This window comes from Ipomoea nil, unplaced genomic scaffold (genome assembly GCF_001879475.1).
Source record: "Ipomoea nil cultivar Tokyo-kokei standard unplaced genomic scaffold, Asagao_1.1 scaffold1993, whole genome shotgun sequence".
NCBI classification, from domain to species: domain Eukaryota; kingdom Viridiplantae; phylum Streptophyta; class Magnoliopsida; order Solanales; family Convolvulaceae; genus Ipomoea; species Ipomoea nil.
In genome coordinates, this window is record NW_017618421.1 from 2,634,700 (window position 1) to 2,647,822 (window position 13,123).

The following is a 13,123-nucleotide window of genomic DNA, read 5'->3' on the forward strand; positions in this document are numbered from 1 at the left end:
TCGAGGATATGTTGAGGGCATGAATGCTGGATTTTCAAGGATCATGGGAGGATCACCTGGACTTAATAGAGTTCTCCTATAACAACATTTATCACTCGAGTATACGCATGGCTCCTTATGAAGTTCTTTACGGTCAAAAGTGTCGCAGTCCATTGTGTTGGGAGGATAAGGTCAATCCGGTAGCTTTAGGACCACAGTTCTTGCTTGACACCGCATAAAAGGTTAAACAGATTCAGAGCAGGATGAAAGCGGCACAAGATCGTCAAAAGTCCTACGCCGACCGAGCAAGAAGGCAAGTAGAGTTCGCAGTGGGGGATAAAGTCTGGCTAAGAGTATCGCCCAACCGGGGAGTGATGAGGTTTGGAAGGAAGGGCAAGCTAAGCCCCCGTTTCATAGGACTTTATGAGATACTTGAGAGGGTTGGGAACCTAGCTTATCGGTTGGCTCTACCGATGGAGTTGGAGCGAGTCCATAATATCTTCCACGTATCTCAGCTTAAGAAGTATGTCCACGACCCGACACATGTTCTTCCACCGGAAGTAATCCCTTTGGACGATGATATGTCTTATGAAGAAAGGCCGCTGAAAATCTTGGATTTTAAGACCCGGGATACACGTAGGAAATTGGTGAAGATGGTGAAGGTTTGGTGGTCACATCACGGAGTAGAAGAAGCTACTTGGGAGTTGGAATCGACCATGAGGGAGCGTTACCCAGAGTTGTTCTCGGCAGGTACCTTGTCCTATCGTTTGTTAGTTGTTTGTTGCTTGCCATGTGTGTTTGTTCTTGCTTGTTTGTTTAGTTGAGTGGTTAGCTTTGTTAGTTGGTGCTTTGAAGTAGTCGTTAGTTCGTAGTTGTTGGCTAGAAGTTGGCGGTTGTGTTTAGTTTAGAGTTTGATATGCTCAATATATCCGTTGGTTAAATTCCTCCAATTCTTGTTTTAGTATACCTTCTTTCATGCTTTGAATCCTTGTGAATCCTTTTGGGTTTTGACCAAAAGAGATTTTTCTTGGCATTCTTGTCACATAGTTGTTTCATCTCACCGTTTGTCTTAATTCATCGTACCTGAGCTTCGGGGACGAAGCTTCTTTGAAGGGGGAGAGGATGTGACACCCCATAATCCAAATTCAATTAAGGGATTAATTAATTAATTAATCCTAAACCAATTGGTAATTTAATTACTTAAATTCCTGAAAATTCAATAGTCGGGGACTAGTAATTGACTAGTCAACCCCAAAGTCAAGGTTGTATCTTAAGCCTTGTAAGGAGTTCCCTTGTTCCCTTACACCTCTTTATGTTAGTAAGGGTATTCATGACTTTTCACCTTGTGTTAGTAATGCAAGCTAACCAAGTAGACAATCCTCATTTCTCTCCTTACACTTTCCAAACTTTAGCTCTACCTTCTCTCTAAAAAGGTAGATAGCTTTTCTTCCAAGCCAAGAAGCTTTGTCAAATCTTCAAGAGTTGTCTCCAAGATTCTATGTAACACCCCGTGTTACGACCCCTAAAACCAATTAATTAAATAACCCATAGCCCAAGAAAAAGAATAAATTATAATAATTAATTAGGGAAAAAGGCCCACCATAGTCCATGGGCCCTTATCCCTAAACCCAATCCTTAGTTCCAAAAGGAATAGAATTAGCAAGCCTATAATATTAGTTCCTAATCAGGACTCCTAAATAAATAAATAAGGGACTTAAGAGGCACCTAGAACCCTCCCACAGAGAATAACGCCCCACCACCCCAAAAAGAGCTCCAAGAATCCCCTTAGAAGAAATCAAGAAAGCAAGAAAGCTTAAAGAAAGACCCTTCATAGCCAAGGAATTAATTAAGGCTAAGAGGTAACCCATGTCTCAACAAAACCTATTTTCATAGCTATGATTTCCCCCGTAGGATTTCCCCATATTATTGTATATTGATGATTTGTGATATTATTATTGATGATTGATGGGATAATTCCATGGGTGATCTTGATATTTGGAGATTCTTGATAATGATGATGTTCTTGATGATTATGCGGAGTTCTTGATGTTTATATGTCGTTCTTGATAATTGTTTGGCATTCTTGATGCTTATGTGTTATTTGTACCGAATCTTGTAATTAGAAGACGAATCGTATTCTTGTTGTTATAAAAGTGATTAGAACCCTAGGTTGTATTGTATGATATCATTCTTGGTGTATCGGGTGGGGAAATCGCATGTTTGGGTGTCGATTATGTTTAAGAAAAGCATGATAGGATATGTGCCGTACGTTTCTCGTATTTGATCCGTTAATTGTCTACGTGTTAATCGTTATTTGCGTTGTAAAGTGTCTAAGCATGGTTTCGGGTCCCACAATGGTTCCCGGGGCGTTTTGTGCGTAAAGAGTCAGTGGGGGGTAAGTGGGGGGTAGGGGACCCGCCACCTACCCGCGGCCAGAAGGAGCGTCTCCGGCAGCGGGCAGCCGGCGGGCGGCCAGCTGCACGCCGGCGACCCGCTGCCCGGAACAGTATTTACCGGCGGGCAGCCGGCGGGTGGCCCCCCACCCACCGGCTACCCACTGGAAATCATCCCCATTCGGGACCCCGGCTTCCCCGTTTGATGTTTCCCCGATCCCCGTGGTGTCCCAACGGACTCCGTCTATCGTGCCTATGTCTAGTTGGATATTTCGGGGTACCGTTCGTAGGTTGTATGAGTCTTATATATTGCACGCTAGTTGAATTGTATCCCGTTGACCTAGGTGGAAGAAGCATGAACCCCTTAGGATTATTCTTAGTATGTGAAGGATCACGCATAGGTTTCGTTATACGTTTTCTTCCCCTTCCCAATGTGTTAATGTGGGTTGCATGTGCTTGCTATGTGTTATGTGTGCATGATACCCCAATTCGGTTGCGATCGGATTGGTTATTCCTGAGCTGCGGTTCAGAAGCTGGCTGCGGTCAGATTTACACTCTTGGGCTGCGGTCCACCATTTGTTTGCGATCAAACGTTTCCACATGAGCAGCGGTTCATACTTTCCTGGCTGCGGTAAGATGACATTCTCTTGGGCTGCGGTCCACAGTTTGGTTGCGATCAAACACTATGATGAGCTGCGGTTCATCGGTCGGTTGCGATCGACCCCTCCGTGTTGCGATACGGGGCAGGGTGCGGCGGGGCCGTGTCAGAGCTATATGCGCTGACCCTCATGTATGGGCATGCGATTGGTCCTGTGGCGCCAACAAAGTGTGCTATGTGTTATGATATGGTTGAGTTGTGATTATGAGTATCTTGGGGGTTGTGACTATGGGATTTATGTTGGGGATTGTTTACGTTGGGTTATGATTATTAATGGTGCTCAGCTTTATCTGTCTTGCCTGTTGTGGATTGCATAAGCTTGTTATAACTGTTGCTTGTGTCTAGCCTTGTCGGTTGAGTCATCCCTGGATTTAAAAGCTAGAGTTCGTAGGATATATCTTCATGCTCAAAATGGTTTTCGTATATCTATATATATCTCTATATGTAATGTATTTCAACGCGTTGGAGAGGGTTACCAGCATCTCTCGCTGAACAGATATATTTGGCTTTCAGGCACAGAAGAATAAGTCACTGGAGCGCGCTAGAACTTGGAACGTAGAAGTAGATAGCTCCCCTTTCGGCCTGCGTGCCATGCTTATGCATTTACATTATTGAGGATATTAGTTAGTTAGCCTGTGCACCTGAGTTCTCTAGCTCAGGTGTGGCATAGCACCCCGTACTCTTGTATTATGTTTTGGGATTTAATGAGATTTCACCTTTATTTTATAAGTTTTAAATGCCTTGAAAATTTGGGGTGTTACAGTTGGTATCAGAGCTTAAGTTTGACCCTAGAAAAAGACTCTTAGGACCGGACTTTAGGACATTAGGCTTGAACTCTAGGTACCTAGGAACATAGGACTCGGAAATCTTAGGGCGCACGGTGAGATTGTGAAACCTACACATAAATTCCCGCACCTTACCCCTTCCCATTCTAAAGCCCTCCCCCACTTATCACTTCATAAGAAGTGCATCGAACTCTAACCTGACGTTCTTATAAACGATGACCAGAAAGACGATAGCATGGCCCCAAACAGAAGACAATCAAGGACCCCAGAGCCCGCCACTGACAATCCCTTGACCCAGACCATACAACAACTGACGCAAGTCGCGCAGGCACTAAGTGACGCAGCCCTTCGCAACAACAGGCCCCCACCACCTCCATCAAACGCGAACTCAGACATCGCCCGACAAGTCTCAAAACACCGACCACCAACATTCTCAGGAAAAGAACACCCCGCGGTCCTAGAAGAATGGATCTGGACCCTTGACAAGATTCTAGGGGTAGTAGAATGCCCGGAGGGATGTCGCGTAGAGATAGCCTCGTTCTACTTCGGACACGAGGCCGATCTCTGGTGCTGTAACACCCCAGATTTTTAAGACATTTAAAACTTATATAATAAAGGTGACATCTTAATAAATCCCAAAGCGTAACATACGAGTATGGGGTGCTATGCCACACCTGGGCTAGAGAACCCAAGTGCACAGGCAGTCTAGCTACTATCCTCCGAAATGTAAATGCATAACATGGCACGCAGGCCGAAAGGGAAACTATACTACTACTACGCTCCAGCTCTAGCGCGCTCCAGTGCTCTAACCATCAGTGCCTGAAAGCCAAATATATCTGTTCAGCGAGAGATGCTGGTAACCCTTTCCAACGCGTTGAAATACAATACATATAGCAATATATATATAGATATACGAAAACCATTTTGAGCATGAGAATATGTCCTACGAACTCTAGCTTTAAAACCGGGAATGACTCGACAGATAAGGCCAGACACAAGCAACAGTTATAACGAGCATATGCAGTTCACAACAGATAAGGCAGATAAGGCAGAGCATAAACAATGATCATAACCCAACATGAACAATCCCCAACATAAATCCAATAGTCACATCCCCCAAGACACTCATGATCACCACTCATCCATATCACAACACATAGCACACTTTGTTGGCGCCACAGGACCAATCGCATGCCCATACATGAGGGTCAGCGCATATAGCTCTGACACGGCCACGCAGCACCCTGCCCCGTATCGCAACACGGAGGGGTCGATCGCAACCGACCGATGAACCGCAGCTCATAAGAATGTGTAATCTGACTGTAGCCAGGAATTCCCATCTGACTACAGCCAGCCTCCGAACCGCAGCTCGGGAAAATGTCATCTGATTGCAGCCAGGAATTCCCATCTGACTACAACCAGCTTCTGGACCGCAGCCCAGGATATCGTCATCCGACTACAGCCAGGAATTCCCATCTGACTGTAGCCGGCTTCTGAACCGCAGCTCAGGAATAACCAATCCGATCGCAACCGAATTGGGGCAACACGCACACATAACACATAGCAAGCACATACAACCCACATTACACGTTGGGAAGGGGAATAAACGTATAAATAAACCTATGCGTGAACCATCACCAACTAAGAATAGTCCTAAGGGGTTCATACTTCTTCCACCTAGGTCAACGGGATACCAATTCAACTAGCATGCAATATAATCGACTCACAAACCTACGAACGGTACTCGAAATACCAAACTAGACATAGGCACGACAAACGGGGTCCGTTGGGACACCACGGGGATCGGGGAAACATCAAACGGGGAAGCCGGGGTCCCGAGGGAGGGAAGATTCCAGCGGGTAGCCGGTGGGTGGGGGTCCACCCGCCGGCTGCCCGCCGGTCATCACTGTTCTGGGCAGCGGGTGCCCGGCGGGCAGCTGCCCGCCCGCCGGCTGCCCACTGCCGGAACTACCCGAGAATGCCACGGGTAGGTGGCGGGTCCCCTACCCCCACCTACCCCCCACTGACTCTTTTCATCACTTTTCGCCCCGGGAACCGTTGTGGAACCCGAAACCATGCTTAGACACTTTACAACGCAATTAACGACAACACGTAGACAATTAACGGATCAAATACGAGAAACGAATGGCACCTAACCTATCATGCATAATCAACACCCAAACATGCGATTTCCCCACCCGATAATCCAAGAATAATATCAAACGATACAACCTAGGGTTCTAATCACTTTTATATGAACAAGAATACAATTCGTCTTCTAATTGCAAGATTCGGTAGGAACAACACATAATCATCAAGGATACCAATTAATCATCAAAAGCATCATAATTATCAAGAACAACACATAATCATCAAAACCCCAATTAATCATCAAGAACATCATAATTATCAAGAAACTCCCAATATCAAGATTCCTCATGGAATCATTATATCGACATCAATGATAATCATCATCAATCGCCATTTACAACAATATGGGGGGAAACCCTAAGGGGAAATCATAGCTATGAAAATAGGTTTTGTTGAGACATGGGTTACCTCTAAGCCTTAATTAATTCCTTGGCTATGAAGGATCTTTCTTTTAAGCTTTCTTGACTTCTTGATTTCTCCTAGGGGAATTCTTGGAGCTCTTTGGGTGGTGAGAGATTATTGTGGTGGGGATTCTAAATGCCTTCTAAGTTCCCTATTTATATACCATGGGGGTTTAATCCTCCTAGGATTAGGTAATGGGCTTTAGGGGTGGGGGTCCACGGACTATGGTGGGCCTTTTTCCCAACTTGATCATAATAAATTATTCTTTCTTATGGGTCATAGATTAATTAATTACTTGGTCTTAGGGGCCGTAACACGGGGTGTTACACTCTCCCCCCCTTACAAGGGGCTTCGTCCCCGAAGCCCGGTGTCATAGTCCACCCTTTCACCCCTAGACATCTCGTAGCTCGGCCTCCTGGGTAGGAATGTGGCCCTACGTTTATCTTGGTTTGGGGTAGGCTGTACTTTTGGTGGCGTTGTGATATTGAAGTTCTGTGTGTACCTCGGTTTCCTGCGCTGGAACTGGATGCCCTACGAGTGCCCAAGGCGGCCTCGATTGCTGCCACCCTCTGATCGAGTGCGCGTGTGGTGCGAATCAAGGATGAGAACCCTTCTTCCATGATTTGGTTTTGCCGATTGAGCTGTGCGAGAATGCGCTCATTGACTGAGCCTTCGTTTTGACCCCTCGGGTCCCTTCCTGATCGTGGTTGCTCTGACGGGTTAGGCCTGTCATCCTCCTCTTGTTCCTCGTTTCCCTCCGAACCCCCGCAATCCTGCATGGCTCGCTTGAGTTTCTTGTTGGAGATGTCCAACCGGTCAACCAATTCTCTTCGTTCTTCCTCGGGTTTTTGGCAAATCTCTTCGAGGGTGAGGTAATGTCCTCCCTCGGTGTTGTAGATGTCGTTGCGGCGAAGGTTTTGGGCATTGAAAACCATGCCATTGGGGGTTTTGACCTCGGTGTGGCTTAGATCCACCCCCTTTTTCTCCATGATCCAACTTAGGATCATCCCGTAGGGTAGGCTAAGTCGGTTGTTCGTTTTACAGAATTCCATGTGCTTTAGCATGAGGGCCGGCAGGTTGAACTTGATCTTATGTTTTAGGAGATACGCAAAGGTGCACTCCAAACTCCCTACGTCTTTGCTCATGTTATTGGTGGGCAAGAGGCTATCGGTTACGATCATAACCAATATCTTTTGCTCCACCGATAACCATTTTCGGTTTGGTTGAGTGGCCGAGGTGAACCCGTCCTCTTTCCCGAGCAAGTATCCGAGGTAGTCCTTGTACCCCGTAGTTTGGGTGTCAATCCACCCCTTTCGGTCATAGCTGGACACACCCGAGGTGGTCAATTTCAAGAGTTTGGCCAACCGGCCTTCGGAAAGCACAATTTCCTTGCCACGAACCTTGGTGGCTACTTCTACCTCGTCACCCCGTTTGGTGGCCACAAGGTGTTGATAGAATTCCTTCACCAATTCGGGGTATGTGTCCCCTTTGACAGCGAGGTAGGCATCTAGAAGGCCTTGGTGTTTAAGCATATCAACCAATTCCGGAGAAAATTGGTCGGGTTCAACCGTTCAAGTGTTTTACCTCCGATTACGGTGTAATCGGCGTTGTTCCACTCCGGGGTGCGGATTCCGAGGGGTTTCTTTGGCATGCTTGATGGTGGTGATTTTCCGACAGCCTTCCGGTGAGTTTTCCGGCGAGACGGCGGAGCTCCAGCGTGATTTTCCTCGTGGTCGAGCGTGCGGCTGTTCGTGGCGTTCCTGTGGTGGCTCGGCGACGGCTTGGCGAGGAGGAGAGGCGTCCTCGAGGTGGTGCGGCGCGAGGCAGCGGGCGGTGGCTGGGCGATCTCCGGGCGAAGGCGGCTGGGCGCTGCTACGGCGTGAGGGACCAGCGGGGATGGTCGGCCGGCGGTGGCGTTGGGCGGTCACGTCGTCGAGTGGCTGGGGCTGTCACGGCGGGGTACGGCTGAGTGAGGTAGAGAGGGTGTGAGAGAGAGGGGAGAGGGGTTTGGGTGATTTGGGGAAGAAGGAGAAGGGTTTATGATTTGGGGATTTTGTGGGTTTTGGGGTTTTGGAGGGGTTTATCAAGGGAGTGTTCCCTTATGGTTTCAAAAAACACACATGGGCTAGCGGTTAAGGCTTTAACTTGTAGATGAGAGGTCTAAGGTTCCATTCCCAATGATGGTAACATTAGGCATTCCTTGATGGGGTGATTTTTGTCCTTTTCCTTGTGTCGTCTTTTAGTGGGGAAGGGTTGGGTGGATGACGTAGCTTGTGTTTTACTCGCGTAGCGGGATTGGAATTTGAACAAAAATGAATCTTTATTCATAACACTTTCTAAGTCGCTAAGTTAAGTAGCCATAATTCTCCCGAAGTAATTAAACTAAATAAGTGGTCGATGCGATACAGGGAACGGCTACAAGGGGGTGATGTCTTATCCTAGGCAGAATTCGCTTTCGGGATTTTCTTCGGCGGGGTCTGTATGGTCCTTGTCTTCGGGGTTTGGGTCTTCCCCTTCGAGGTCTTCTTCGTTTCCGAGGTCGACTTGCGTTTGGCTCATGACGAATATTTTTCCGGGAGCGCCGTAGCCCCCTTGGTGACCCGTGGTGGTGGGACGTGGCCTTTGGGGTTGAGTGCAATGGAAGGCCTTGTGTCCTTCCTCCCCGCAGTTGAAGCACCTCCAGGGGTTGCCTGCGCAGTCCTTGCCGCGGTGGCTTTTGTTGCATCTCGGGCAAGGAAAGTTCCTTGGGTTCGCTTCGTTGTTTCCCAGGGGCGGCCTTGGGTTGGTCGGGTTGTTTGTCCTCGTGCCGACGTCGATCCTTGTTCTTTTCACTGGCGGTGCCCCACTTCCGGGATTCCTTCTTCACATTTGTTCTTGAACCCCGCGTTGAAGTAGTTGGATTCGGTAGAGATTTGCGGCACTGCCGTAAGCCTCGTTGAGGGTCCGGGGCCTACTCACCACCAGTGCCTTCCGGGCTTCGAAGTTGAGGCCCGATACGAATCTTTCTACCTTGGTTGCCTCGGTGGGGACGAGTTCGGGCGCGAAGCTTGCCAGTTCGAGGAACCGTTTATGGTACTCTACGACGGTGGTCGTTCCTTGCTTTAGATGGAGGAACTCTTCATACATGGATGCTCTTACGTGAGTTGGGTAGAACCGTTCGCGCAGCCGTGCCTTGAGGCTTTCCCAGTTGAACCCCGGCTCTTGTCGGTGGGTGGGTCCCTCGTGGATCCACCAGAGATCGGCCTCGTGTCCGAAGTAGAACGAGGCTATTTCCACGCGGCGTTCCTCCGGACATTCTACTACCCCTAGAATCTTATCGAGAGTCCGGATCCACTCCTCTAGGACAGCGGGGTCTTCTTCTCCGGAGAACGTAGGGGGCCGGTGGTTTGAGACTTGTCGGGCGATGTCTGAGCTTGCGTTCGTCGGAGGTGGTGGGGGCCTGACGTTGCGAAGGGCCGCATCACTTGGTGCCTGCGCGACTTGTGTTAGTTGCTGTAGAGTTTGGGTCAAGGGGTCGTCAGTGGTGGGTTCCGGAGTCCCTGATTGTCTTCTGTTTGGTGCCATGTTATCGCCTTTCTGGTCAGGGTTTATAGGAGTGTTAGATTAAAGTCCGTTGTACTTCTTATGAAGTGATAAGTGGGGAAGAGTAACGTGTGGGGGAGTTTTATGTGTAGGTTTCACAATCTCACCGCGCGTCCTAAGATTCCTAAGCCCTACGTATCTAAATACCTAGAGTTCAAGCCTAATGTCCTAAAGTCCAGTCTTAAGAGTCTTTCCTAGGGTCAAACTTAGGCTCTGATACCAACTGTAACACCCCAGATTTTTAAGACATTTAAAACTTATATAATAAAGGTGACATCTTAATAAATCCCAAAGCGTAACATACGAGTATGGGGTGCTATGCCACACCTGGGCTAGAGAACCCAAGTGCACAGGCAGTCTAGCTACTATCCTCCGAAATGTAAATGCATAACATGGCACGCAGGCCGAAAGGGAAACTATACTACTACTACGCTCCAGCTCTAGCGCGCTCCAGTGCTCTAACCATCAGTGCCTGAAAGCCAAATATATCTGTTCAGCGAGAGATGCTGGTAACCCACTCCAACGCGTTGAAATACAATACATATAGCAATATATATATAGATATACGAAAACCATTTTTAGCATGAGAATATGTCCTACGAACTCTAGCTTTAAAACCGGGAATGACTCGACAGATAAGGCCAGACACAAGTAACAGTTATAACGAGCATATGCAGTTCACAACAGATAAGGCAGATAAGGCAGAGCATAAACAATGATCATAACCCAACATGAACAATCCCCAACATAAATCCCATAGTCACATCCCCCAAGACACTCATGATCACCACTCATCCATATCACAACACATAGCACACTTTGTTGGCGCCACAGGACCAATCGCATGACCATACATGAGGGTCAGCGCATATAGCTCTGACACGGCCCCGCAGCACCCTGCCCGTATCGCAACACGGAGGGGTCGATCGCAACCGACCGATGAACCGCAGCTCATAAGAATGTGTAATCTGACTGTAGCCAGGAATTCCCATCTGACTACAGCCAGCCTCCGAACCGCAGCTCGGGAAAATGTCATCTGATTGCAGCCAGGAATTCCCATCTGACTACAACCAGCTTCTGGACCGCAGCCCAGGATATCGTCATCCGACTACAGCCAGGAATTCCCATCTGACTGTAGCCGGCTTCTGAACCGCAGCTCAGGAATAACCAATCCGATCGCAACAGAATTGGGGCAACACGCACACATAACACATAGCAAGCACATACAACCCACATTACACGTTGGGAAGGGGAATAAACGTATAAATAAACCTATGCGTGAACCATCACCAACTAAGAATAGTCCTAAGGGGTTCATACTTCTTCCACCTAGGTCAATGGGATACCAATTCAACTAGCATGCAATATAATCGACTCACAAACCTACGAACGGTACCCGAAATACCAAACTAGACATAGGCACGACAAACGGGGTCCGTTGGGACACCACGGGGATCGGGGAAACATCAAACGGGGAAGCCGGGGTCCCGAGGGAGGGAAGATTCCAGCGGGTAGCCGGTGGGTGGGGGTCCACCCGCCGGCTGCCCGCCGGTCATCACTGTTCCGGGCAGCGGGTGCCCGGCGGGCAGCTGCCCGCCCGCCGGCTGCCCGCTGCCGGAACTGCCCGAGAATGCCACGGGTAGGTGGCGGGTCCCCTACCCCCACCTACCCCCCACTGACTCTTTTCATCACTTTTCGTCCCGGGAACCGTTGTGGAACCCGAAACCATGCTTAGACACTTTACAGCGCAATTAACGACAACACGTAGACAATTAACGGATCAAATACGAGAAACGAACGGCACCTAACCTATCATGCACAATCAACACCCAAACATGCGATTTCCCCACCCGATAATCCAAGAATAATATCAAACGATACAACCTAGGGTTCTAATCACTTTTATATGAACAAGAATACAATTCGTCTTCTAATTGCAAGATTCGGTAGGAACAACACATAATCATCAAGGATACCAATTAATCATCAAAAGCATCATAATTATCAAGAACAACACATAATCATCAAAACCCCAATTAATCATCAAGAACATCATAATTATCAAGAAACTCCCAATATCAAGATTATCAAGATTCCTCATGGAATCATTATATCGACATCAATGATAATCATCATCAATCGCCAATTACAACAATATGGGGGAAACCCTAAGGGGAAATCATAGCTATGAAAATAGGTTTTGTTGAGACATGGGTTACCTCTTAGCCTTAATTAATTCCTTGGCTATGAAGGATCTTTCTTTTAAGCTTTCTTGACTTCTTGATTTCTCCTAGGGGAATTCTTGGAGCTCTTTGGGTGGTGAGAGATTATTGTGGTGGGGATTCTAAATGCCTTCTAAGTTCCCTATTTATATACCATGGGGGTTTAATCCTCCTAGGATTAGGTAATGGGCTTTAGGGGTGGGGGTCCACGGACTATGGTGGGCCTTTTTCCCAACTTGATCATAATAAATTTTTCTTTCTTATGGGTCATAGATTAATTAATTACTTGGTCTTAGGGGCCGTAACACGGGGTGTTACAGGTGGATCCACGAGGGGCCCGCTTACCGACAAGAACCGGGATTCAACTGGGAGAGCCTCAAGACACGACTACGAGAACGATTTTATCCAACCCACGTGAAAGCTTCCATGTACGAAGAGTTTCTCCATCAGAAACAAGGGACGGCCACCGTCATGGAATACCATAAACGATTCCTCGAGCGGGCACGCTTCGCGCCAGAGCTAGTCCCCACCGAGGTAACCAAAATAGAAAGATTCGTATCGGGCCTCAACTTCGAAGCCCGAAAGGCACTAGTGGTAAGCAGGCCTAAGACCCTCAATGAGGCTTATTCTAGTGCCGCAAATGTAACACCCCTGAATTTCAAGACATTTAAAACTTAATAATAAAGGTAACATCTCATTAAATCCCAAGGCGTAACATAAGTGTACGGGGTGCTATGCCACACCTGGGCTGGAGAACCCAGGTGCACAGGCCGTCTAACTACTATCCTCCGAAATATAAATGCATAACATGGCACGCAGGCCGAAAGGGAAACTATACTACTTCTACGCTCCTGTTCTAGCGCGCTCCAGTGCTCTAATCCTCTGTGCCTGAAAGCCAAATATATCTGTTCAGCGAGAGATGCTGGTAACCCACTCCAACGCGTTGAAATA

General features: G+C 47.8%; 1 protein-coding gene across 1 annotated transcript; it reads left to right on the forward strand.

Moving 5' to 3' along the window:
* Positions 1-242: 242 nt before the first annotated feature.
* Positions 243-837, forward strand: LOC109147369. The gene is made up of 2 exons (XM_019295028.1): positions 243-729; positions 800-837. The coding sequence occupies exons 1-2, from the start codon at positions 243-245 to the stop codon at positions 835-837; spliced, it is 525 nt and encodes a 174-aa protein (XP_019150573.1).
* The last annotated feature ends 12,286 nt before the right edge of the window (positions 838-13,123 follow it).